This window comes from Anser cygnoides, chromosome Z, assembly GCF_040182565.1.
Source record: "Anser cygnoides isolate HZ-2024a breed goose chromosome Z, Taihu_goose_T2T_genome, whole genome shotgun sequence".
NCBI classification, from domain to species: Eukaryota; Metazoa; Chordata; class Aves; order Anseriformes; family Anatidae; genus Anser; species Anser cygnoides.
Genome location: NC_089912.1, coordinates 13851120 through 13876882, shown reverse-complemented (window position 1 = coordinate 13876882; position 25763 = coordinate 13851120). Strand labels below are relative to the sequence as shown.

General features: G+C 39.6%; 2 protein-coding genes across 7 annotated transcripts in view; one reads left to right on the top strand and one right to left on the bottom strand.

Moving 5' to 3' along the window:
* Positions 1 to 235: 235 nt before the first annotated feature.
* On the top strand, positions 236 to 24518 carry LOC106043735 (exonuclease GOR-like). Of its 4 annotated transcripts, XR_010827626.1 has the most exons (17): positions 236 to 792; positions 3449 to 4500; positions 5049 to 5141; positions 5682 to 5868; positions 7134 to 7276; positions 9648 to 9782; positions 10200 to 10296; positions 10543 to 10605; positions 11112 to 11258; positions 11633 to 11740; positions 12296 to 12369; positions 12621 to 12731; positions 13006 to 13121; positions 14514 to 14652; positions 15974 to 16094; positions 22046 to 22312; positions 24441 to 24518. XR_010827626.1 is itself a non-coding variant. In XM_048050071.2 (16 exons), exons 1-16 carry the CDS (start codon positions 636 to 638, stop codon positions 19693 to 19695), a joined length of 2832 nt encoding a protein of 943 aa, XP_047906028.1. In that variant the 5' UTR covers positions 241 to 635; the 3' UTR covers positions 19696 to 20058. The 4 variants fall into 4 exon arrangements, 3 of the variants coding, with proteins under 3 accessions (XP_047906029.1, XP_047906030.1, XP_047906028.1); XM_048050071.2 differs by lacking the exons at positions 22046 to 22312; positions 24441 to 24518 and adding an exon at positions 19607 to 20058 and having other exon boundaries at positions 241 to 792; XM_048050072.2 differs by lacking the exons at positions 5049 to 5141; positions 22046 to 22312; positions 24441 to 24518 and adding an exon at positions 19607 to 20058 and having other exon boundaries at positions 240 to 792.
* TEK (TEK receptor tyrosine kinase) overlaps positions 23558 to 25763 on the bottom strand; it is a 42614-nt gene continuing 40408 nt past the window's right edge. For all 3 annotated transcript variants that reach the window (XM_048050068.2, XM_048050069.2, XM_048050070.2), the window contains one exon: positions 23558 to 25663. In XM_048050068.2, the coding sequence (XP_047906025.1) occupies positions 25589 to 25663 (75 nt within the window). In that variant the 3' untranslated portion in view covers positions 23558 to 25588. The remainder of the gene's footprint in view (positions 25664 to 25763) is intronic.

Genomic DNA, 25763 nt, shown 5'->3' with positions numbered 1-25763 from the left:
TTCTAGGAAAGGCTGGACCTGGTGCTTAGGGACATGGTTTAGCGGGTGACATTGGTGGTAGGGGGATGGTTGGACCAGATGATCTTGGAGGTCTTTTCCAATGTTAAGGATTGTACAATAGTATATGACAAAAACAGGAAGAAGGCTCAAGGCAGGGCAGCAGAGACCACTATACGTAATGGAAATGCTTCAACAACAGCAACCATAAAGCCGGCTAGAAAAGAACAAGTGTTGGAAGGAGACTTGCGTTAACAAAGACACGGGTGTAGCAGATGGCAAACAACCACCTGCGCCAGCAAGAAGACCACCGAGCTCCAAACGGCACGGCTGGGAGCCAGGCTGGAGATATCTAACGGAGGCTGTTCCAGAAGACTTGGGGCAGGCTGGACGAGCCACCGCATGCCGGCAGCGAGAGACTTTCACTGAAATCCCTCAGCATAAAGCTCTCGAAGACCCCGAGGGCTCTGTGGCGAAGGTCTCCCCGCCGGGCTCGCCCTGAGGGGTGAGCCCTCGGCAGCCTCCCCTCAGCGGCAGCCCCGCCCGCCTCTCCCATCCCCGCCTCCCCGTGCTGCGGGCGGTTGGGACGGGCGGTGGCGGCGCCGTGACGGGTCGTCCCGCGCCCCCCGACGGCTGCCATGTTGCGACCCGCTGGGTACTTCTCCGCTTTCCCCTGCCCCTTCGACCGGGCGGAGGGCGGTGGCTGCTGGCGGCCGCACTGCCAGTACCTGCACGAGGCGTCGCGGCGGCCGGCGGCCGGGGGGTCTCCGTGTGCCGTCGCCGGCCCCTCGGAGGGTGAGCACGCCTCGGAGGGGAGCAGGGGCAGGAGCAGCGGAGGGGGGCTGCGGGGCTCGGCGGGACAGGTGGTGGGCACCCCGGCTTGGAAATGTCCCCTTCCCCTTCAGAGGTTGTAGCAGCAGCTCTGCTAGTCGTGGTCCAGGGTGAGCAACCCGTGGAGGGCTTGCTTACACAGCAGGGAATAACCAGCGTGTGCTGCCGAGAATCGGGTTTATTACGGTGCTGTCACCATCCTCGGGTTTCTTTTGAGGTTTATCAGGCAATAAGACTTGTAAGTTTTCTTCTGTGGTTCTTCCATCAAGTGTTTCTGTGGGGTGGATGTCATTTGGAGAGGTAGTAGCGTAATAAAGCTGAATGGGTGAGGTGCAAGGGGCAGGGTGCTAAAATGATCTCGTGTTACAAACCACAAAGCTTAGCAGCAATAATAGCCCTTCTTAATGGGAAAAAAATATGCTTCTGAACTGGACTTAAAAAGTGCATTACTAAAAACAAGTGGTTCTCAGGTTACCGTGAATGTTGCTGGATCTCTTCCACATCATTTGCTGTGGACTGCGCTGATGGTTTACCTGTAACAGCTGCTTAACAAATCAGTAATTATCAAAGTGTTTCTCATCTGTTACATCTGTGGCGTTGAAGTAGGTGTGACTGAGTTTCTGCCTTCATGCCAAGAGTGCCCGCAGCCCTGTTACGGTGCAGGTTTTCACTAGGCCTGTAGTGTCTTTCTGTGCGTTGGGAGCTTTGCTTTTCACAGTAAGTGCCTGGGTTTTCACACTTACCGATAAAGGGTAACGTGTACTACATGTTTTATTTCTTTCTCCGAGTTTGCTGCACTTGAGCATAAAGACCTGCAGCCTGGTAGAAGGACTTGGGTAATGTGATGGTCGCTAAGGGCAGTGGGAGTCAGGGTTAAAGCAGCCTGTGGCGTGGAGTCCTTCCTTTCCTGACTTCCACCTGTGCAGCAGGATGTGACTTGCTGAAGGCTGAATCCGTTGGCATCTCCTTGTTAGCGGCCAGAGTGCTTCATTAAATGGCTTCTGCAGTCTCTAGCCAGCTTGAACCCTGAAGGCTTGCTTATTCTCATTTTACTCAAAGAATAACCTTATAGCATGGATTACTGTAAAGTTTAAAGGATGTCTTCTATAAAAGTCATAGAAACGTTACTTCTGTCAGGCTATTTGTATTTCTGATAAGAACAACTGCCACCTCAGAGTGGCTCAGACAATTTCTTTGAGGTACATAGTAGTACTGGTTTGGGCAGGAATGGAGTTAATTGTCTTCATAGCAGTTTGCATGGGGCTATGTTTTGGATTTTGGGCCAAAACAACCTAGATAACACACCTGTGTTTTAGTTGTTGCTGAGCTGTGTTTGCACAGCATCAAGGCCTTTTCTGTTTCTCACAGTGTCCCACCAGTGAGCAGGCTGGAGGCGTAATTTACCCTGTGATGCTGTGCTCAGCAATAAAATCTTGAGGGAGAAAGAAGGAAGGGGGCTGTTTTTGGAGTTACGGTGTTTGTCTTCCCAGGTACTAGTTGTGTGGTTCATCAGGTGTGATGAAACCCTGCGTCCCTGGAAATGGCTAAATACCTGCTGGCCAATGGAAAGCAGTGTACACATTCTTTATTTTGCTTTGCTTGTGTGTGTAGTTTTTGCTTTTCCTAGTAAACTGTTGTTATTCCAGTCCATGGGTTTTCTTGGTTTTGCTCTTCTGATTCTGTTCCCTGTCCCAGTGGGGGAGTGAGCTGGGTTAAACCACAGCAACTGGGTGCTGAGGTTTTGTGGTACCTCCCTGTGCTTGCGTGTTATGTTAATGCCAAAGCTATGGATTTCTGAGTAGCCTGGAAAGAATGCTGTTCACCAGCAAAATGCAACTTTCTAGTAGCTCCCTGAAATGTTCTGTTGTTACGGGTACAATTGTTTTTGAAAACAAGTGGTTACATATGGTTTGAAAAGTACAGTTCTATTAAATACTATTGTTGTTAAAAACACTAGACTGATACTAGCAAATCTCTGAGACCCCGTCAGCCAGTGAAACTTTGGGAAATAACCACTACACTGCAATCAGTGCGAAGATGCAGGAGAGGATGAAGACAGTGCCTTGAGAAAATGTTAGCTTACCATAACTCAGTCTATAGTCTGTAAAAGCTGAAAAGATAGAGGTTATTTTCTTACATGTGCAGTTGGAAAATTCAGCTTTCAAGGCCACTTAAAGTTTGTGCATGACTGTAAATATGTCTGGCTCAAAATGTTACTGGGGACATTTGGGACAATGAGATTTGTTCATAATTAATAAAGCAGATTACGTATTTCAGCTGAGGAAAAAGAAGTAGATGGTTTGCAACTTAGTGTGACTTAATGTGATATCATAGCTTTCTTTCCTCAACATGGGCTGGTGATCTGCAAAAACTTAAAAGGGATGAAGTAGCAGTAGGTAAATTCAAGACTGAAACTAAAGAACTTTCTCAATACAGTCTTCCAGGTTAAATGATTAAGAATCCTATAACCCTTGAAAATAAGATACTTTCTTGTAAGGAAGCCATTGTAGTGCTTTTTTCTAGCACTTTTATCATACGATTTTGGTTTCCTGGTACAAAAATAACGTCTCTTCCTTTAACTGGGAAAAATAGAAAATAATATTTATGAAATTATTTTCAGGGCTGTCTGTCTCTTCCATAACAAAAGAAGATGAAAATGCTAAGCAGCAGTTGGCTAAGCCAACAGAAGTATTTCCACGTGAATATCAAGAGGGGAATTCAAAAGTGTCTCCATTTAAGAGAGAATTCACAAAGAGGTCAAGAAACTATTCCCCGATGGAACTTGAAGAATCTGATGATGAATGTGATCTTGTCATTGATGTGCCACCACCTGTTAATAAAAGACCAAGAAAAAATAGGGACTATAAAGACTTGAATAGAGAAGAAGAACTGGATGCTGTAATACATGCAGAAGAATTGCATGGTAGTGCCATAGCAGATGGTCCTGGGTATACAGCAGAAAAATCAGAGAAAATAGTTGAGTTGCAGGAGAGTGGCAAATGTTTAAATGAATCTGAAAAAGCAAGGAGTGTTTCTCTGAAAGCAAATAAAATTTATTTGCCTGATGTAAACACTGAAACATTGAAGATTTCTGAGCAGAGAGGGAGGCGTGCTTGTACCTCACAGAAACAGAAATCTGCTTCTGCTGAGGTGGATGTGCGGAAGGAGATTCCGAAGCAAGAGAAAGCAGAAAGAAATATATTGGTCAAAGAATTTGTTCAGGAATATACTGCTAGTGAAAACCGTGTGGGCAGTGGAAGAGTAACACAGTCTGTCTTGTGTACTAGTCGCTCATCTGGAGATGAAGCTACAATAGAAAGACCTGGCAAGCAAAGAATATTAAATACAGAGAAAAGTCGCAGCACTGATAAAAATGGGGGAAATGGTAGCCCACAGGATACGTACTCGTATCCAACTAATTTCTTAAGTGTGGGCAAGGAGGCTTGCTCTGGTACAGTTTTACAGACCAAAAACACTGATAAAAGCAGCTCTGTTGAACCTGCTTGCAGAAACAAGAAAGAAGGGGAAATACGTCTGAGTTCATCTGCTGAAGAAATCGAATCCAGTGGGGAGGACACAGAGCTCTCAGATTCAGATGATCCTATAGAGGAGTGTCGGAGGATTTTTGAGGAGTTTGAAAGAGAGGCACGAAAGAAAGACAGTGATAAGCAGGTATTATGCTTCTCTTTAAGTTCTTGCTTCTTTTTTTTTTTCTTTCTTCCTGAGCATATGGAGGAGGAATGTTATCTGTATAGTCAAGTTCAAATGCTCTTTTCTGTGCTAATAAAGGTTAAATAGTTGAGCCTTCCACGCTAGTAGATGAATTAATGAGGATCACTTATGACTCTAGTCTGGTTTGGCACTGGGTGATCTATATGTTTCCTAAAGTAGAAAGTCGCCCCAATAGCTCAATGCCTTGTGGTGGACTTTATTCGCTTCACTGTTACAAGCAAAGTTTTAGAGGCACTTGTATGTTCAGTAGTCTCCTGCTCATCTTATAAATGAATGTGGGAACTCTTGAGTACCACTACCCTGCTTTGAAGCACTGTGGCTCAGCTGCGCTAAATGTAGAATAACTACTGGTAGAATTGTACTTTCCTGGTGACTTTTTTTTGACTGTGAATATCCTGAAACATTGGAGTGAGTGGGTCATGAGGGTATTAATGAAGTCTGGAAGTTTATAGCATTTGGTCTAAGAAGCCTGTTCTTATTTCTAATAGACTAGTGGAGAAAATGTGGATGCCAGTTTATTAGAAACTGAAGTTAATGTTGCTGGACAAAAGAGAAGAATTGCACACACGGCAAAATTTGATGTGAGTTTTAATCTGGTAATAAAGTGAAGTTTAACATAGCTCCACTTAATCTGAGTAGACTCATTTTGACTTCGGGTTGGCTGAGTCTTGTAATTTTAAAAGTATTTTAAAACAAAATAGAACAAATGTTTCATCGCCTCTCCTTTTAAAAATTGAAGCAAATATGTGATCACCTAGAACTTTGAGTTAGTTCCTGATGCAGGTGAAGAAAAGGGCTGCTGAGGCTAATGAAAAGAGCCTTGAAAAATCAGTTTGGAAAGGAGGCTTGTACTGAGATTCTAGATACAGCAGTGGGAAATCAAAAGTGATTTATACTTTATCTGCTCTTAAAATGCTTTGTGTGGCAATGTTAATAGCAGCAGGTATAATTCTTTAAGTTCTTGCCCCCCAGTCCTTTTTCAGATTGGCCTTTTCATTCTGGGGCAGCAAGTTGAGCTCTGAATCTGAGAGCAAAATTCAGTGTTAACTGTAACACCATCTTGCTGTGGTTTGGAACTGCTTGACTGCTAACCCATCTGTTTCTGTGTGCATGCATAACAGGTACATAACAAAAATGAAATGGAGCCTTTCAAAAGATCTCCTGGGCAGCGGGGTCCGAATAATGCAAGAGTCCAGACGGCACAGTCAAAAGCGAGGGAGTTAACAGCTTCTATTGCTACAGATTCTGGAAAGAAGAAGCCTATGTCTAAACGGTCAGCTATTCAAGTCCAAAGTAACAGATCAACTGGTATGAAAACTTGATCTGTAGTCTTGACAAACTAAACTTCATTTTGATTGCTAGCCGTCTCGTGAGTACGTTTGCTTTGTGGCGATTGTCAGCTGAGTGATGGTGGACACTTAGCTTGGGAAATAGGTGTCCTGTCCAACTACAAAGTTATTTGAAGTCCTTTAAAGTACTTCACATGCGCTGAAGTGGTAACAGAAAAGTCTTTCAACATTTACAGTTTTGACCAAAATCCTGAAAAAACATGTATTTCGTTGTATCCATACATGAGTTAAAAGAATGAAAATCTACCGAGTTTTCATTTTGGTACTGATTTCAACTGTTAGGGTTCTAGTTTTAGGCATTTAGACTGTCTGAAACAACTTGCTAAGTCTTTTGATTTGAAAATCCTGTTTTTCTCCCTTTAAATTCTCCATTATATGTGAAAAATGCTGATGAAGCAGTTATTTTCAGTATCACATACTACTTGAATAGTATTTCCCCTCCAATTGTTCTACTGGTATTTTAAAATATATGCTTACCAAGTAGTCTACCTAGCACATAAACCTAAAATACTGTTCTAGAGTTTTATAACATCTGTAATAAAAACACATGAATGAAAAATCTTTATGTAAAATTGAGTTATTTTCCCAGTGTATGCATTCCTTCTGAGTAATAGCAAAAATGGTTTAGGGTTTTTCATGCTGCACAAGCGTGGCTTGCTTTATGCTAAGTGTTGTTGCAAGTAAAGTTAAACAGAATGAATTCAATTCAGATGCTGACACCTTGGCTCCAGATGAGCTTTTTGTCTCATGACAGATTTCATTTTTGAGATTTGTAGTTTTTCTGGGTTTAAAAGCAGTACTTTAAGGCACTTATTAATTGCATTGGAAAATTAGGTTAGAATGATGGCTTTCCTGATTTTAATTTTTTAACTTGTTACCATTTTTTTTGTGGGTTGAGGAGGGGGAGGGGACAGGGAAGGCAGGTAATTATGTGTTTAAAAATCACAATCACTACAACTTCAAAATAGCTTTTTAACTTGACTTGTATGGCTGTTCTATCTAAGGTCTTCAAAAATACTGGAGGATGCTTTGGATAAAACTTGTTGCCAGAAGTGAGGTCTTAACGTGTTTCCTGAAGCTCCAAGTTTGCTTCTGTTGTTTAGGTTATTTTTACCCTGCTTTATGTTAAAGGAGCAGTGAAATAACAGTATGACAGATTAATGGTAACTGTTATTTAAATTCCATTAGAGTTCAGATTCAATCTGTATTTTCTCTGTGTTTCAGCTTCTTCAAATTTGCGTGAAGTTCAGCCTGTTGAAACCATCAGTGGTCAGCTGCGTATACCAATTGAAGGAAAAGCTCAAACAGTAAAGCTGTGCAGACTGTCTGTTGGTTCATTTGAAAGGACTGCTGTCATGCCATACGAGGTACTGTAGAGTTACAGAGCTTTGGTATATGAAAAGGAAGAGAGGTGGAAAAACTGTAATTTCAGACAGTATGTTAGAGTGTAAACCCAATAACGTGATATACCAGTTTAGCTTTAAAAAAAAATCAAACACAACTGATCATTATATGCATTAAATCATATTTCAAATCAAGATTACATGTATGTGCTTGTGGAACGTCCTGCAGAAATGTTCAAAGTGATGCATGCTGGTAGAACTTGAGTTAAATTTGTACTTGTTCTTCTCCATAGGTGCTGCTTATTTCCTGACTATGATGTATTTTTCTTAGTGAAAAAAGACATATTTTTTTTTTCCGTTTGGTAATCTGTGAGAAATCACACAAGACTCTCCTAACATAGCTTTATGCAGCATGTCTCAGTTGATAAATATAATGCTTTCACATGCTGTCAGTACCCCTTCTCCCAGGCATCTCTGCAAAAAGCAAGCATTTTTGCTTGCAGCAACTTCTCCAAAAGAAATTGTACCCAGATTCAAACTGCTTCAAACCAATCAGCACATCCACAAGAAAACAGGGAAATAACATGGTCAGCAAGGTGAATTCCTTGCAGTGAGGGTGTACTGAATCCTGTGGTTTTCCAAAGGCGAAAATTCTGTACGTTCTCTTGAGATTGGAGACAATGTGCAACTCCTGTAGTCTTTGAGTGCTTACCTAGAATTACTTAAGAAATTCTGATCATACTATTGGCAGCTAATAAAAGTGCTGCTTTTCTCCATGGCTAAATCAAGTTGCTATGCAAACTATGTTTTTGTTTTCATGTTTGTACTAGCTTGCACTGTACAGATGTAAGCAATTCATTGTATAAATTGCTAAGTCACCTGGAGAAGGCTCTGGGGGGACTGCGTTGTGGCCTTTCAACTCTTTAATGGGGCTTATGAGAAGAATGGAGAGAAACTGTTTACAAGGACAGGTAGCGATAGGACAAGGGGAAATGGTTTTAAACTGAAAGAGGGTGGGTTTAGATTAGAATTAGGAAGAAATTCTTCACTCAGAGGGTGGTGAAGCACTGGAACAGGTTGCCCAGAGGAGCTGTGGATACCCCATCCCTGGAGGTGTTCAAGGCCAGGCTGGATGGGGCTTTGGGCAGCCTGATCTAGAGATGTCCCTGCCCTACTCAGAACTTCTGACGCTAATCTTGAAATTTCTTTAAAGCAGAGGTCACTGAAGATTTCCTGAGGTAAAATAAATTATAAGGTCGGTGCTTCGTTTTCTTATCAAAAATGTCAAATCATAGAATGGCTTGGGGTGGAAGGGACCTTAAAGATCATCTAGTTCCAAACCCCTGCCATTTGGGGATTGCCCTGACTCAGGTGCAGCACCTTGCACTTGGACTTGTTGAAGCATACGTGGTTCACACCGGCCCACTTCTCCAGCCTGTCCAGGTCCCTTTGAATGGCATCTCTTCCTTCTTTGGTATCAACTGCACCACTCGGCTTTATAACAAACAAATGTTATGGCTTTAGTCAATTTGGTTATTGATGTTTTTCTAGGATATTAAGTATGGACTACTTCGTGCTTTATATCTCTAGTATGTAAATTCTTGTTTCCTGAATAGCTTACTCCATGGCTAAGGAAAGGTAAAACTAGCTTGTGACAATAATACGCGTTGCCTTTGCTCCTCATATGCCAAAACTACTACTTTCCTTGGTAGCAGTATACAAATATAAATGCCACTCTAAAGTGAGCTTTCCTAGGTTACAAAAGGGAGGTACAGAAATACTACTCCTTGCTTGATACACACCATGTATCTTTTTTAAGTGTCTGGACCTTTTTGGCTGCAACAGTGCCAGGGTTAATCTAACTTACTGTTGGATTTTTAAATGTGATGATTTTAGCTTCTGTGTTTTATTGTAAAATAAACATTTCAGAGTTAGCAAGAACTTGACGTTACATTGGATACGAAAGTTTATAAATTCCATCAAAATAAACGTTTTCGGTCTAGTTCATTGGGTCCTTAGTTTATGCTCTGAATGAAATACTACCTGCAATGAACACCAGATGGAAACCCTGACTGTTAAATTGTTGCTGAACTGACAGTGCTCACTGAACAACTGAACTTTTCCTAACAAAAATGAAGTTTAAAAGTAGTTTTAACGTCTCATACAACTTTGAGTCAGAAACTACTTTGCTTAGTTCAAGCAGGAAAAATCTCTAGTATTTCTGATGGCTGTTTCTGGTTCTTTGTGTAACTGTTGTGGAAGTTTTTGTAACGGCTTTTCAGTAATGTATGACTTTATCTAAGGATGGGCAAAAGAATGCCTGGTTTTAGTTCTTTGGGCTGTTACATATTGATCAGATTACTGTGTTTTTTTTTCTTTTCTTTTTTTTTTTTAGGATTCTACTCAGAAAAAGCCTTCCATTCCTGAATCGGGATCTAAAGTACCACGGGAGATAAGGCAGCGATATTTCAAATGTTTTTTTGAACAATACCGAAAAATTTGTAACACAGTGAATGAAGCTGGTCGCAAGGTTTGTAATGTTTTACAGGTCTTTACGTTTCTTCTTCTGCAGTCAGTAGGTTTTAAATTGCACAATGTGTTTTGTTTGTGTTTAGATCTTACACTTTCCTCACGTTATCAATCAGTTACAATTTTCCACGAGCAAAACCAGTTTTCTTCACACTGCTAATTATCTTTTAAAATGATGTATGTTAGTATTAGAAGGGATTTTTTTTTTTTACAAATGCATTTCTGTGTTTTTTTTTGTACTTCAGATTTTGGACACAACTTGAATGTGTGTCTCTACATGTAGGTTCAGAATCTCAGATTCTAAATGGCAGTTCTTCCTGTATTTGGGGTGTGTGTGGGGGGAACCACAGCCAAACAAAAAATAAACACCAACGACATACATTACCCCACTAACACTCAGTCTTTCTTTTTCATACAGGCCCGAATAGAAGAGCAATCTATTTATGATCGTTGTGGCAGTAAAAACATGTACTTGAATTTTGCTGTAAAGACTCTGAAAAAGCTGAGAGATCATGGTAGTTTTGCTTTCACTGAAGATTATTAAATGGGTTGCATGTATAGAAGTTAGGATGGGAGAGGGATTATAAAGATAATTTAGTCTCTCTTTACTGTAGAGATTTCTGATTATTTTCTTCTTCCTTTGTAGAAGTATATCACCAAAATAAAAATTGATATTTTCATTTATAAATATCTGCATAGCACATTTAACAGGAAATCTGAAATTCAGAACAAATGCTAAAAATATCCTTTCCTGAATTCAGGGCAATTTAATGACATCAAGACTCCCAGTGGTGCTGGATCTGTAAAGTCAAACGAAAAGAAAGGTAAAGAAAGGAGAATGCAGATGTTGGTTCCGCACTTTAGCGCGTAAATGGGCTTATTTCAAAATGAAAATGTTGAAAGTGTGAAAATTTAGTTCTTTTTTTGGTCAAGTTTTATCCATTAGCTATTACAAGGGTTCCAATGCAATTTGCTGTTTGTCTTTAAGGTTCATTCTTTGGGGAAAAATACTGAACTTCTGCTTGAAAAGAGCACATTCTTTGGTGTTGCTTGCCTAGCCTTTCTGGGATAGCTAGTAATTTACCATCTCTATTGTTTTGTGCCTTTGTTTTAAACAATTCTTCACCTCTAATAGCTTCCAATTGCTTTGAGGGAAAAGCATAGAATTTTTGCATGTAAAGCAAGGTGCACATCTTCCAATTTCAGTTTTAATTTATTTTGGAAGTACTGGGATATTTAAGTGCTGCTTATATTTGGTCTAATATTGTTTAAACTCTGAGTTGGTTTATTTTTAGGGTGTTGGTGTGTTTGTGTTTTTTTTTTTTTTCAGAACTCGCAGGTGGTGTTCTTTATGAACTTTTAAAAGATTACCTTCTAACTGAGCAACAATTGAATGAAAATAACTTTCCTCGACCAAATCCTGAAAGAAATGGTAGTGCTATATTTCATGGAGTTACAAAAAAAGCTGTATCAGATAGTAAGTACAAAAAAATTGATTTTGAGTCATTGTTACACAGGAAACTAAAATATGCATGTATACAAAATACAAAGTAGTTTCATACTTAGTTCCTGGACCTCAAATGACTTCACAAGCTTTTATAACTAAACCGTGATACTTCATCAGCACAACAGCTGATCTTGCACGTAAACCTGCCATTCTGAAAGTGCTAGAGAGGAGCTTTATTTATTTTGAACTCATGGCAAGTCTTGGGAGACTTTGCTTATGTGTTGATATGCTGGTCTTGCAATTACTGTTCATGTAACTTTCATACTTCAATGCAGTATTTTTCATCTTTTTTCACCTTGCTGACAAGCTGGTGAGGAAATACTTTTTCTTTTTTTTTTTTTTAGATTTCAGAAAAACATGCTGTAGGTGTGGTGAAATATTTACTGTTAGTTCAGGAAAACGTAGACTTAAAGAATGCAGCTACCATTCTGGTAGAGTATTGGAACAAAAAGGTAAGTATTCTTTGGTATTCAGTCTTTGTGGAAGCTGTTACAAGTCATGACATCTCATCTCTTACTCATCAGAGTAAACTCTCTTGCACAAGGTTCAGGTGAGGTACATTCTGCTGTCCTCTAAGTAATGTGTCTAGTTATTGGAGCTTGTTTTCTCTGTATATGCCGTAACTTCAGGAAGGTTGATGTTGATAAAACCCCATGCGAAGAAAGGAGAAAAATACTCCTTGTGTGGCCCTGTATTGACTTCTAAGTGAACCTTGTCATCTTTGCTAAGACTCCTTAAGTACTCAAAGCTATACTAAATGCTTCCCACAGTGAGAACCTCGTAGAGAATATTACACCATTCTCCCATTTGTTGGCATTTTATTTGATTTACAACCTTGTATTGATGTAGCACCATCTTCTTGATGGTACCGAGCAGTACTCAGGCTTACCTCTTTCCATAGTGCAGTCTCGAGAAAGTGGAAAAGGAGTAAGGGTGCTGATTTTTTTTTTTCTTGCCAGTGCCATTTGCTGCAAAACTGCTCCACTTTCAACTTTTCTTTTTGGCAGTTCCTGGTGGCTTGGAAAAACGCTATAGCTGCTGTGAGGGAATAGTTGGGTCTGCTGGGTGTCAGATTGCAAAGGTAGGATTAATGTTCTTTAATGCAGTATCTCAGATTTCCTTAGTGTCCTTTTGACTTGAAGCTGGGTTGTAGCTTTTTGCAAGCAACTTGGTATAAGATTTTTGGGTTTACTTGCCTAAGGCTTAATAAATTTTTTGGCACCTACTGACAAGAAATATATATGCTCCTTAATCTATTAGAGAAACAGACTGGCAATTTGGGTAAGATAAGTTTAGCAAGCCTGCATGTAAACACTAACGGAAATTTTGCAGCTTCATGTTCATGATGGGAGAAAGGAGAAGTTGTACGGCTTTGTGAAGACATTAATTAAATCACCGCCTTCTGATAGAAACCATGGTATATATGCCCTGAACTGCAACATGGTATGAACAACCTAAAAATTTGGTTCAGTTAAAAGTGTATTGCTACTTAGGAGGCAATTTCCTGGGTGTAGTAGTTTGGCCCTCATAGCTCTGAGAGGCCTGCAGAACTCTGTCTGGTTACTGTAAGTGAATGGACCTTCTGTGTTAAATATGCAGAGAGCAAAGCTGTTTGGATTTCTTGATGCTATAGCTGGTTCTACGTTTTGTACAGCCAGATACTATAAGGAAACACTGGTGCTGAATAAATGCTCATTAAATTTATTTTTTTCTTCAGTGTTATACAACCCAAGGCTTGGAACTTACTAGAGTGACAGTGGTTGATGATAAGCTACAGGTTGTCTATGATACGTTTGTTAAACCTGATAGTGAAGTTGTAGACTACAATACAAGGTATGCTATTCTGTTTATACTACTTGAGGATTAGGCTCCATAAATTGGCAGATGTGAACATCAGATATAAGCAGAAACCTGCATCTCTTAAATGCCTATTGCTAGTTATACAACTTGAAGACTTTCAGTCAGGAATGAGGCTTTCATTCTTGCAGACTCAATTAAGAAAGACTTTTTTCTTTGAACAATTTTTGTTTTTACACTGAAGACTCCCCACCTTCTTTCAAAACAAACAAACAAACAAAACCACAACACCACAACAACACATTAGGTTTAACCTCCCAGGACTTGCTGCATTCCCTAAGAATAAAAGCAATTTCAAATTTTCAAATTTCATCTGTAAATGTCTCACTGAAGAGCGGTATAGTCATAAGCCATCTAATGAAGCTGTAAGACTGTTGTCCTTGTTTCAGCTAGGATAGAGTTAATTTTCCTCCTAGTAGCTGGTAGGCTGCTGTGTTTTGGATTAGGATGAGAAGAGTGATAACACACTGATCTTTTAATTGTTGCAGAGCAGTGCTCACACTAAACCAAGGACTTTTCAGCTTCTCGCTCTGTCCTGCCAGCGAGCAGGCTGGGGGTGCAGCAGGAGCTGGGAGGGGACAGACCCAGGACAGCTGACCCAAACTGGCCAAAGGGGTATTCCATACCATCTGCCGTCATGCTAAACAATATATAGGGGTGGCTGGCCGGGGTGGGGGCCAGCTGCTCGGGGATAGGCTGGGCATCGGTCAGCGGGTGGTGAGCAATTGCATTGTGCATCACTTGTTTGTACACATTATTTATTTATTTGTTATTTTCCTGTCCTAATAAACTGTCTTTATCTCAACCCACAGGCTTCACTTTCCCGTTTCTCTCCCCCATCCCAGAGAGGGAGGGGGGAGGGTGAGTGAACGGCTGTGTGGTGTTTAGCTGCTGGCCAGGTTAAACCACAACAACTGTACAGTTTAATAATATTTGGCTGTATTTAGCCCACTTGTATTTTGTCCTCCTACTGGGTCTTATTTTTGAGATCTGGAAAAAAAAAGTTTTAGACTCCTGTTAGTTTCTTGAAGTCCTGAAACTGCTCTGGGAAGAAACAAGTTTTGAGTCTGCCTCTAAAAAAAATAAAAAAAATAGAGGAGAACCAGCATAATATGTGCCTGCTTCTTTGTCAGCAATAACAGTTTGCTCAGAGACCTGTTTTCAGTCTGTGCCTAAAAAATAGGCTCGGTTGCTTGTGGTGATAGAGTGAAGTTGAACAAAGCTACATGATATTAAATTATCTCATACAATCTAAGTGAAAAGGAGGAGAATGGAAAAAATGCCTTCTCAACTAGGGTTAACTTTAGGTGCTAGGGAAACATTTCTTACATGTCTCTGTTAATGAAGTTGTTCTAAACCTGTCCTTAGATTCTCAGGAGTAACAGAGGATGACTTGAAGAATACTACAACAACTCTTCGGGATGTACAGGCAATACTGCTGAACATGTTCAGTGCAGATACGATTTTGATTGGACATAGCTTAGAAAATGATTTGTTTGCTCTCAAGGTAAAATAAGCTGTTTGAAGCAGATTTTAGGAGTTGACTACTTGTCATGTTGTTTTGTTATAATTACTTTCAAAAAGAAAAAGAATGTTGCATTTCAGCAGACTAATACATGAAAATGAAATATACTTGATTGTACATGACAATTGCACTGAAGATAAAACTACATTCGTAGAAAGAAGAAACATAAAGATGTGGCATGGTAAACTTTCTGAGACCTGGGCTTTCTACTCTGCTGTTCTGTGCTTCTAACTAGGCAACCGTGCATCACTACAGAATAATGATATCCTTATTTTTGGGTTGATAGAAACCTGAAATTTATTGCTTTCTGATATTGCTGAACTTGAGTGTGCCTCCTACAGTTTCGCAGTCACAACTAATACCAGTGTATTGCTCTTAGAATCTCTGTAAACAACAATGCTGCCTGTCAAGTAATCACCTTAGCTGCCAGAAATACATGGATTATGTTATTATGTGTCAAAGGCAGCAATATTCCATGAAGAACACAACCATCTGCAAACTTTTCTCAGCCTAGAGAAGAAAAGGCTTATGGGGAATCCTACCAATGTCTCTAACTAATAGAAGGGAGGGTTTGAAGAAGACAGAGACAGGCTTTTTCCAGTAGTGTCCAATGACAGCATAAGAAGCAATGGGCACAAACCGGGATGGGAACACAAGGGATGCCCTAAGGGTTCTGAACATCAAGAAAAACATCTTTACCATGTGGGTGACCAAACACTGGCACAGGATGCCCATATAGGCTGTGGAGTCCTCCTCTGTGGAGGAAGCTGCCTGGACATAGTTCTGGGTAAGCTGTTCTAGGTGGCCCTGCTTGAACAGACTGTTTGGATGAGATGATCCCCAGATGACCTTAACAACCTCAACCTTTCTGTGATTCTGTCGTCATTCCTAGTGAAGGAATTAAAATTTAGCATTAACAGAATTTCTTGCTAGTGAAACCACAGAATCATGGAATGGCTTGTGTTGGAATGGACCTTAAAGATCATCTAGTTCCAACTCTTCTGCCATGGGCAGGGATGCCACCCTCATATGTACACAACTAACAAATGTCAATGCACAAACATACAGCAATCACTGTACAACGCTATTTTTCCACAGTTCTTGCACCAGAGCTTGCTCTTCTACAGCGATTAGAGCAACATAGGACAGATGAGATAGTATTAAAAGGTCAAGGATTAGCTTGGGTGTATTATTCAGAAAGTAAATGATTTAGATCCTTCGTGTTGTTTCTTTAATAAATAAAAGGAGGTGCCAGACTGTAACTGGATATGTCATCACTGATGTGGCCTTTGCTCTTTTCCAGCTGATTCATGACACAGTAGTGGACACATCACTAGTATTTCCTCATCGGTTAGGTCTGCCTCACAAAAGAGCACTTCAGAGTCTGATGGCTGACTACCTCATGAGAATTCATCAGGGTGATGGTAAGAGCACAGGTTTTTACTAAGCAATCAGCATGTTGTGTCATGAACTAGTAGACACGAATAACCCAGGAAAATTTAAGATAAAGTAATACAGTTGCTGTAATTTAAAGCTTTTTCTTGGGTACATTTGTTCCAGTACAGTAGATGCAGAGGATGTACCTGAAACATAAGGTGATTGACTTGTCAAAGTGATCACCACATAGAAGCGTTACAGTTGCTTTGCCTTGTAGAAGGGACATTGGAAAAAAATCCTGAAGGTGGTGTGAAGAGGCTGACCTCTACTACAGATTTGGTTGCTTAATCAAGCTGATAGAAGAACTCTTCAATTCAAATACTGGGTTTTTCAGTACTAAGATTAGAGTAAACTTCTAGGCTGTAAAAGACAAATGAATAAGCCTATTCTATGCTGCGTGCATAATACTTGGGAAATGGTACATTTGACAGATGTATTTTACATTGACCGTGTACAATTGTTTTGAGTCTGATTTTACATACTCAAGTTTAGTTTCTTCTAATGAACTGGCAGTTGCCTGTTTGCTCTTAATTGTTCTCTAGAAGGCGTCACTGATGAAGTTCTATTCTGCTAATGTATTTTCTTTGCCCAGGGAATAGATAAATGGTAGCAGTTAGCAAAACTTGAGAGCTTTTGATAGACAGTGGAGGAGCTGGGTTTTGCAACTGAAAGCTTGTAACATCTTCTGACTTCCTTTGCACTAACAGTCTTATGCATAGCACTGTGATGGGAATGAAGGGAATGTCAAAGTTATTTGTACAGAATTTTAGATGGTTATCTCAAATAGTAAAAACTGCCATTTTTCAGACTGTTCTGTTGAAGTCCAGATTTAATCATTCTTTGATCACCAGTGAGCTAAATTCGAAATTTAACCTATAGAGCTGAATAGCTGCCATTTCTAGAAAAAAAATAATCCTGACACATAACTTCCCCTCCTTGTGTTTATGCTGGTTTTTTTTTTTTTGCTGCTGCTTTGTCTCTTACAAGAGGAGAATAACTAAATTTAAATTTGAATTTATTTTTTTTGTAAACCCAGGGATTGATAGAGTGAAGCACCCTTCCCTGTCTGAAATCAGTAGGTCTCTGATGATTTAACTTCCTCTGAATTGAATTGATAGTTTGACTTCTCTTGAATACCCCAAAGTGGAGTTTAGCAAGAAAACTGAATGACTAGGAGTGTCATTTTAAAGGTTCTCAACTTCAGTATTTTTGGTGTCCTAGTCAGAAGAGCTGCCATTGCTGAGATAGATTGTATTACGGAATACCAAATACTTGATTTGGCTGGGAAACTATCGCTTTAATAACTGAGTTTTGCTAGACTGCTTGAAAAAAAAGACAAACACCTGTCTCATACAGGCTACACATCCTTGAGTAGTTAAAATAGCATCTGAAAGGCGGAATAGTAAGCCTGGGGTGTGAAGCAGATGCAACTTCCTCTGACAAAAGATAACAGACGGTCTGGAAAGCTCACAGGATTATGACTCCTCAGTTTGCTTCTATGGCTTTTTTTAATATGTCCAGTCTTTATAGAAGCTGTACAAGTATAGAATCTTTTGCAGATATTTCTTGTATTTGCAACGACATTGGTGTGTTACGTGAGTGCTTTCACCAGCTTGACTGTCACAACTGTGTAAATTACGTTTTCATTGGAAAGGAAGTGTAGCCACATACACATCCAAGGAAATGCTTCACTGCTGTATGCCAGTATATATCTGAATTGCAACTACAAGTCTGAAGATCTTTCCTTTTGAGTCTAGGCTGCTATATGTGGAAAATGATCTAAAATCTCTGACATTTAAGTTTTATAAGAGAGAGCTAGAAAGTGGTACCTCTATTATCACGTCATCTTTTGTTATGATAGCACTTAAATCCTCTGCTTCTTTGGAAAATGGAACACTGTAATTAAATCTAAGAATTATTTTGTCCTTACTGTCAACATATTGTATTGTTTGCTGTTCTCCCCTGCCTGAAACTTCTGTGGAATCAGTGCATTAATGCAGTGCTATAACGCAAAGAAGCCATACTGTTTGCCTATTGGGCCACTAGCTCAAAATAGAAGAGAGAGAGGATTTTTTACCACCTTCAAATTAAAATGCTGAACTTTATGATGTCACTTTTTTTTTCCACAACTGTTTGGGTTTCTGAATCACCAGCCCACATCCCAAACCTGTTTAACTGACATCTTCTGTACCTTTATTAAAACTTTTGCTCTTGGAATCACAGAATCATAAAATGGTTTGGGTTGGAAGGGACCTTAAAGGTCACCTAGACCAAACCCCCTGCCGCGGTCAGGAACACCTCCCATTACTAGACCAGGTTGCTCAAAGCCCCATCCAGCTTGGCCTTGAACACCTCCAGGGATGGGGCACCCACAGCTTCCCTAGACAACTTGTTCCAGTGCCTCACCACCCCTGTGGTGAAGAATTTCTTCCTTGTATCTAGTATAAATGTACCCTTTTTTAGTTTAAAGCTGTTACCCCTTGGCCTGTCACCACATTCCCTGACAGAGTTCCTCCCTAGCTTTTCGGTAGGCCCCCTTTAGGTACCAGAAGGATGCTATACGGTCTCCCCAGAGCCTTCTCTTCTCCAGGATTTAATTTGCCTTGGTTTAGCCTGTTTAGGATTTAATGAGGTAAGTGAGGTACACAAATTCAAATCTCTCAATTTGAAACCAATTTCTCTGTATGGAGATGGCTGAACACAGTAGTCTATTCTATACCTATCCTTGACTTGCTAGAGTCTAGTTGCTCAGAACTTGCGTACTTAATTACATATATAATTACATACTGTTATCCTGACGGCCAACATTTTCTTTCATTGACTTAATGTTAGGAAGGGTATTCTGGTGCCTATGTAAAGTGACAATTAATGAACATTGTACGGATAGTTTATTTGTGCAGCTGTCACCACTTTGCAGCCAGAATGCATTGAAACCTTGCTGCTGTAGTTCTTGTAGTTACAGGAATGGTATAAAATATATGTAGACTTGTTATTTTAAATTGTTGACTTTGAATAAACATGTTCTTAAAATGTATGTCCATATATAATTTAATTCCTTTAACACCATTTTGTTCAGATATTGTGGGCTCTTTCAGCAGATCTTTGTCTCTGAGGAGAAAATTACCATCTAGTTGTAAATCAGTTTGTCTTCAGTTGCTCTTTCAACTTCTGATTTTGCACAGGATTTGGAGAGGCTGACTTTCCAAAGACAGTTATATTGGATGCTCTAGTTTACTAACCTAGGCTCAATTGCATATTGAAGCTAGAGGATGTGGCAGGAAATGGAATACTACCAGACAATATTGAGCTTCTAGACACGCAGTTATCTTGAATTCTGGTAGCAAGAAGTTGCACCAAAAACTGTCTGGATGCTAGCCACTCTTTTAACGTTATTCACAGCTGTTCAGCTTCTTAATAAACAAACCTACCATTATTCCTACCATTATTTTATAAAGAAATGTGTAATCTGACACTTAAAATATTTTTTATTCTCCCTTAGTTGATGGCCATAATTCCAGTGAAGATGCAATTGCATGTATGGAACTAATCCTCTGGAAAGTAAAGGAGGACAATAAAAGGAGAAAATGATGATGATTTTGGCTTTGAAGGAACAGGATGGTGGGACTAAAATTCAACCTTGATTTGACTCACTAATGACTGTAATTTGACTCTAATTCTTCAGTAACAATTATTTTTCGGGTGTAAAAGAGGGCAGTGGGAAAACAATGTGAAAATCATAATTCATCTACTTTGATGCTTAAGATGTACAGCAAAGAACATAAATGCACAAAATACAAATAAGATACACTGAGTAAATTCTTCTGTGTTAAATAGCAAGTCTGTTCTGTTAAAATAATACTTTCTGTAATCATCCTTACTACTATGTGTAGCTGTAAACTATCAATCACAGTGACTGAAAGCACTTGTTTAAAGTTCTGGAGATAATTTGATTTCTTCTTGTTCAGCCTCCAGCAAATAAAGCTTCAGTGCTCTAATTTCTGTTGTGTGATGAAAGCTTGATTTAAGATTTGTTTTCTTTCTCTCTTTCCCTACCTGCTTCTCTCCACCTCTGTTTGCTTCCTGAGAGAGGGAAAATAAACCTAATCAACTTCAATGAACTACTATGTTAATTGACACAAAAAGGCACAATACTAGAAATGGGGTCATTTAAGGAGCATAACAGACTGGTTGCTTTTTAAAAAAAAAAAAAAAAAAAAAAGACCCTGTAGGAAGCTTTTCAACTGTGAAAATGCAATGTGCTTTACTGGCTTTATTGGGGTTCCTAAGAGCACGGTTATCTCAAGAAATAAACATGCTTATTACTTTAACTAGAATTGGACTACACTATAAGCTGTAATTCCTTGCCTCCCTCTTAAGGCAGAATTCAGCATCTGCTACGTTCACAAAGGGATGTAAGTTCAAGATTTTAAAGTCTTGTTGCCACTTCTGTGTGAAGGAAATGAAAGAAAATAAAAAGAAAATGTACAAAAATGTCTGTTTTTAAAGGACCGTAAAGATGAAGATATGCTTTACATTGATTCCTGAAAAAATATTGCATGTGGGGGGAAAATGGTCTTGACTGAGGTCCCTGTAACATGAGTAGCGTAAAGAAGATCTTGCAGTTGTCATGGGCATGCTGTGCATAATAACAAGGAGTAAACTGCATGACTAGATTTAAATTGAAGAAAAAAAAATTAATGTGCTTGCTTTTTATGTTTTTTCAGTCTCTAGGGCATGTCTCCTGTTCTGTGATATACTTTGAGGTAATAGCTGTGGTTAGAAGTAGTGTTGTTTGTTAATTGTCCTGTCTTCAATACTCAGATTGTGGTTTAAAAAAACCAAAACACCTTACTACAGCTTACAGAATGGCTTTGAAGTGTCTTTTTTTTTTTTTTAAGGAGGATGTACTTGCTACTGGATCCTGGAACTCCTAGCTTTGAAAGTGGGTCTTTTTTGTGAAGATTGCTGTTATTATTTGGCTTTGGGTGAATCTGAGGAATGAGATGAATACCTACTCTGTAGAATTTGTTACACTTTGTTGGATGACTAACACAGGTTTCTCTGCTAAATGTTAGCAGTGATCAAGCTGATAACTCAGATTTTATAGGCAATCCAAAGAACATCCGTTGTCTGATTTTTGTCCTCTTCATACCTTTTTTGTGTAGTTGAGTATTGATAAAAATACTATGCACAACATGTCAAAGAATTTTAGATTTTTTTTTTTTTTTGAAAAATTGGCAAAATGGAACAATCCTCTGATCCTGGACGTAGTGAAGTTTCGCGAAAACTGAAAGGTGTTGTGAATAGAAGAGCAGTTAGGTTTAAGTCATTGCTCCAGGGATTGAGTTATCTTTCTGCTGCTCTAAGCACACTTTTTCCAGTGTATGTTTATGATGAAGACTTTACTGCAAAATGTGACACAGCATCTTCAAGAGACAGAATTTTAGCTCATGTTTGCGAGATGTGGGAGACTTGGTGTGGTCTGATTGTAACCTGCAGTTTGGAGGGACTTGCTGAAGCTTCTGCCTCATACTGTGAGGATATCACCACCTATATTGTATGTTGTGCTGGTAAGGGAATATGTGAAATAGCTCTGAAAAGTTATAAGGAAACATAATAGTAAGTTTGCTAGATTTGAGGATTTTGATTTAGCAATCCAAAGTGCTCCAGGCTGTTTGTTCCAACTGTTGTTTAATCTGAGTTCCCCTGTGACCGAGCAGTGGCACTGCACATGGTAATGGCTGATCAGTCTGTGGCTTAGGATCACAGAATGGTTCAGGGAAAGACATAATGGTGTGTTGGAAGCAGGAATGTCACGTAGCAGCACAGGGAGGGAATTAACAGTAAGAGGCAAAACTTGTATTGTTGAACTAGGCCTATGTAATTCAGTTGCTTTATCTGGGCCTTTGCTTATTTTCTGCGTTTCCTCCTTCTTCAGTCTTTCAGAGATCACAGAATAGCTGAGACTGGAGGGCATCTTGGGAGATCATCTAGCCTAGCCTTCTGCTCAGAGCAAGGCTGCGTCCAGTCAGGTTTTGAATATCTGCAGGGATGGAGACCACAACCTCTTTGGGCAACCTCTTCTATGGATTGACCACCCGTAATGGAATTTCCTGTATTTCCATTTGTGCCCAATGCTTCTTATCCTGTCGCTGGATATCGCTGAAAAGAGCACATCTCCATCTTCCTAACTTCTTTCTACCAGGTACTTATGCACATTCTGATGTAACGGTCAACACTACATTTTTTTAAGCAAATGCCCAACCATTATGTTTTGGGCAGCGGAGAAGGGGCTGTGTGTGACTTCAAACATAAGTTTAAAGTCAATCTGTCCACAGAGAAGTAGGAATTGAATATACCTATCATTTGAGACGAGATGTGTTTTTCCTTTTTTGTAACTGAGGAGTAGGAGAAGTGCCACCTTTGAGCACAGTAGCTGAATTCAGACAGCCTCAGGGCAATTATGCTTTACTTTTTGGCCAGTCTAATGAGGGTAAAGGTTCTTGTTTGGACACTTGTTCCCCCCCCCCCCCCCCCCCCCCCCCAATGGTGTCTGGTGAAACTTTTTGTTATTCTAGTAGGTGATGTCTGTTCTCAGAACTATTCTTAGCTTTCCTGCCAAATATGCTGTGTGCTTCTGTAGCGCTTGAGATTTCCTTGGAAGTGTTAAGGACTTGTTTTTTCTCTAACTGCACTCACTGTTGAACAATCAGAACTATTGCACTGAACCAAAGTGAGAGATGGAGAGAATTTCTGCGGGAGAAGTTGTATGCAAGTGTTTCTTCTATGTGTTTGTTTTTTTTTTTAAGGCTCCACTCTCTCTGAATAGGTGTCTGATAATTTCAAACTATCGATAATTCTTGACTGTAAACAGTTACCTTTCCATTGTATGTCACATACTCCTCAAAGCACGTCCGGCTCCACTTGTCTGAAATTCTTCTATTCTTTCCCAAGCATAGACTTGTCCTTACTATGAGCTTGGTAACAGTATGTGAGAAAATATGAGAAAACTATGGAAGTACTATCAAAAAGCAATGTGTAGAAGAGCTGGTGACAGAGTAGGCTTGTGCATAGAAGTAGGCAGGTGTAAATATGTACAAGTGTATAAAGGATGTTAGGACATGAGGTATTTGGAATAGTAACTGTTGGGAGCAGATAGTGTTATGCTTTTAACAGCAGAGAAACAAAGACATTTGAGGATACGGGAGGACATGGGATCTGATATAATGTGTTGTGGAAGCCGGAGCATACAACCACTAATGGGTAGGCTGAAAACCTTTTTATGCCACAAACCGCCATAAATCAGATTTTCCAGCCCTGGTTAACAGAGTAATATCTAGATATTGAGTGTGGAACACACAGTGCATGTTGCAAGTGGAGAAGCAAGTAATCTATTAATAGCTGTAGTTCTGTGATGTGTAGATCTAATAGAGACATCTCAAGCTGTGTATCGGGGTTATTACTTCTGTATATTTTTCAAATGACAACTTAAAAATAATCTTTAAATTTCATTAGAGCAAATCATAAAGTTTATGCATACCACAATGTTACCACAATGTTAACTGAGGTTCTGAAGAACATTTACAAAAACATTTAAATGCCCTTCAGATAAAATTACAGAGGACTTCAACACTTAAAATGCAGACAGCATTAAGACCTACTGGGCTGGTGAATGACTGATCTTTCCTTACATGACATTGCTTAAAATAAAAGTTTGCCACAGAAAAATGGGCTTACATCAAGTAGTAGAACAGTCAGTAGTGTCTGCTTCTCAGACGTGTGGGACAACAAGCTGTTTTGGACCCATGAAAAATTATTTACAGAAAGTGGAGAACTTCTACCAGAAGTTTTTAGCCAGCATTGACTGTCTGCCAGGGCATCTATGGAGGTCCCTTCCTGTTCATGTTGCTGACCTGTAGAAACCTGGTCAGACAGCCAAATGCAATCCCCATACTTCAAAGGTGCCTTGCCAAGTAGTCTTTTATAAAAAATACCTGGAATTTGTGGAATTTGTTTCTTCTCTCCTATTTTTGAAGAGTTCTGCTGAGGTTCCCTTAGTCCAGTGAGTCTGTGCAATCTCTGTAAACTCAGCTTGTAGCATTTGTAATTACAGTGCAAGCTCTGCCAATCTCAAGGCAGTGCACATGATCTCAGCGTCCTTGTTTGCTGCTGGACTCCCTTTTAATGAGGCTTTTAGTGCTTCTTCTATTTGAGTAAGGACTGATATATGCCAGTTACGTAACCCTGTATTCTGCTGTAGTATCCCTGCCTTGTAACCAAGCCACTCACAAACTAAACATCAGAAGGAAACCTTTCTATTTTGTTCTCTCTAGCCTCTTCCAGGTGCCAGGGAGTGACCAGATTCACTCAGCTAGAAAGTCACCGTGATCCGATGGTCAGTTATGAGCCGGTGAGTCCCTGGGGGATAAGGGTAACATTTGTGCAAAGCATGAAATTAGCAGATGTGTGAAGTTTGAATGAGGTAAGTCTGCAGGATCCCAAGTGACTGACTTCATGCCAGGAGGTAATGCCAATCCTGTCTCTGTTTGTCTCACCTAAGGGCTGGAAGATCTTTCAGGCAGGCCAGATACCATTGTTTTGAAGCATTTTTGTAAAGCATTTCTAAGAGGCCATACCATACAACAACCTGCGTAAGGGATAAAATAAGAAAAAGTAAGTAAATCCTGCTTGTACATAACAGGTAGTAATTTATAATTATGCAGGATAATTATCAAATGAAATACAAATTGAAAAAGCCTCATTTATATCCAGGCTGATGTATTATGTTCTTCAGCCCTGTGCTTCATAATTGCTGTATGGCTGCCTCAGATAGCATCAAACACTTCAAAATATATGCCTGTTTTTAGAAGTTACGCAAACACTGTGAAACTGGATGCTGCAAAAGCAATATTATTCCTTATATTTTACAAGTGTCAGCAGAATTTTTGAACAGATTATTTCTACAACCTTACTTTTACTTTCAAATAGGAATCTTAGTATTCTTGGTCACAATACTGGATTGGCATCTGCTTGCAAATACCACTGTCACATAGAGCATAACATTTTTGTTTGAATCACAATTAAAATGTATATGAAATACTGCTGTAAGTTACTGACTTTGCTATCAGTAGCTCTTGAAAAGTATCAAACATGTCTAAGATGGCAACATGTAACGCACTACAATAATTGTAATGTATACACTTCATCTACATGACTAGAAAAGAAGAATACCCTGCATATGAAAGCAGATTTTATGACTTCAGTCTATTCCTACTCAGAGCTGTATGTACACTTCTACAGTCTGTGGAGGCAGGGGTTACTGTGTGATATACACATAGATATCTGTAGTAAAACAGTATTACTGTATTATATACAGTTAGAACTATACACGGTTCTACACAGCACATCACATTTTGGGCTCCAGCAGATTGAGTTTTGGTTTTGTTTAATACATCGTTGGTGAATGTAGATTTCTTCTGTCTTAAGCAGCTTCTTCAGCGGAGCAGTCAATGCCTGCATAGGTAAACTTCTCGTATAGGGTAGTGTTCACATAGGTCTGGGAAGGAAGCAAGCAAAGTGTGTGATACAACTTGCATTACCTCAAGAATCCTAAACTATATTGAAATTATTCATGGCCTGATTCATTTCTGTGGATT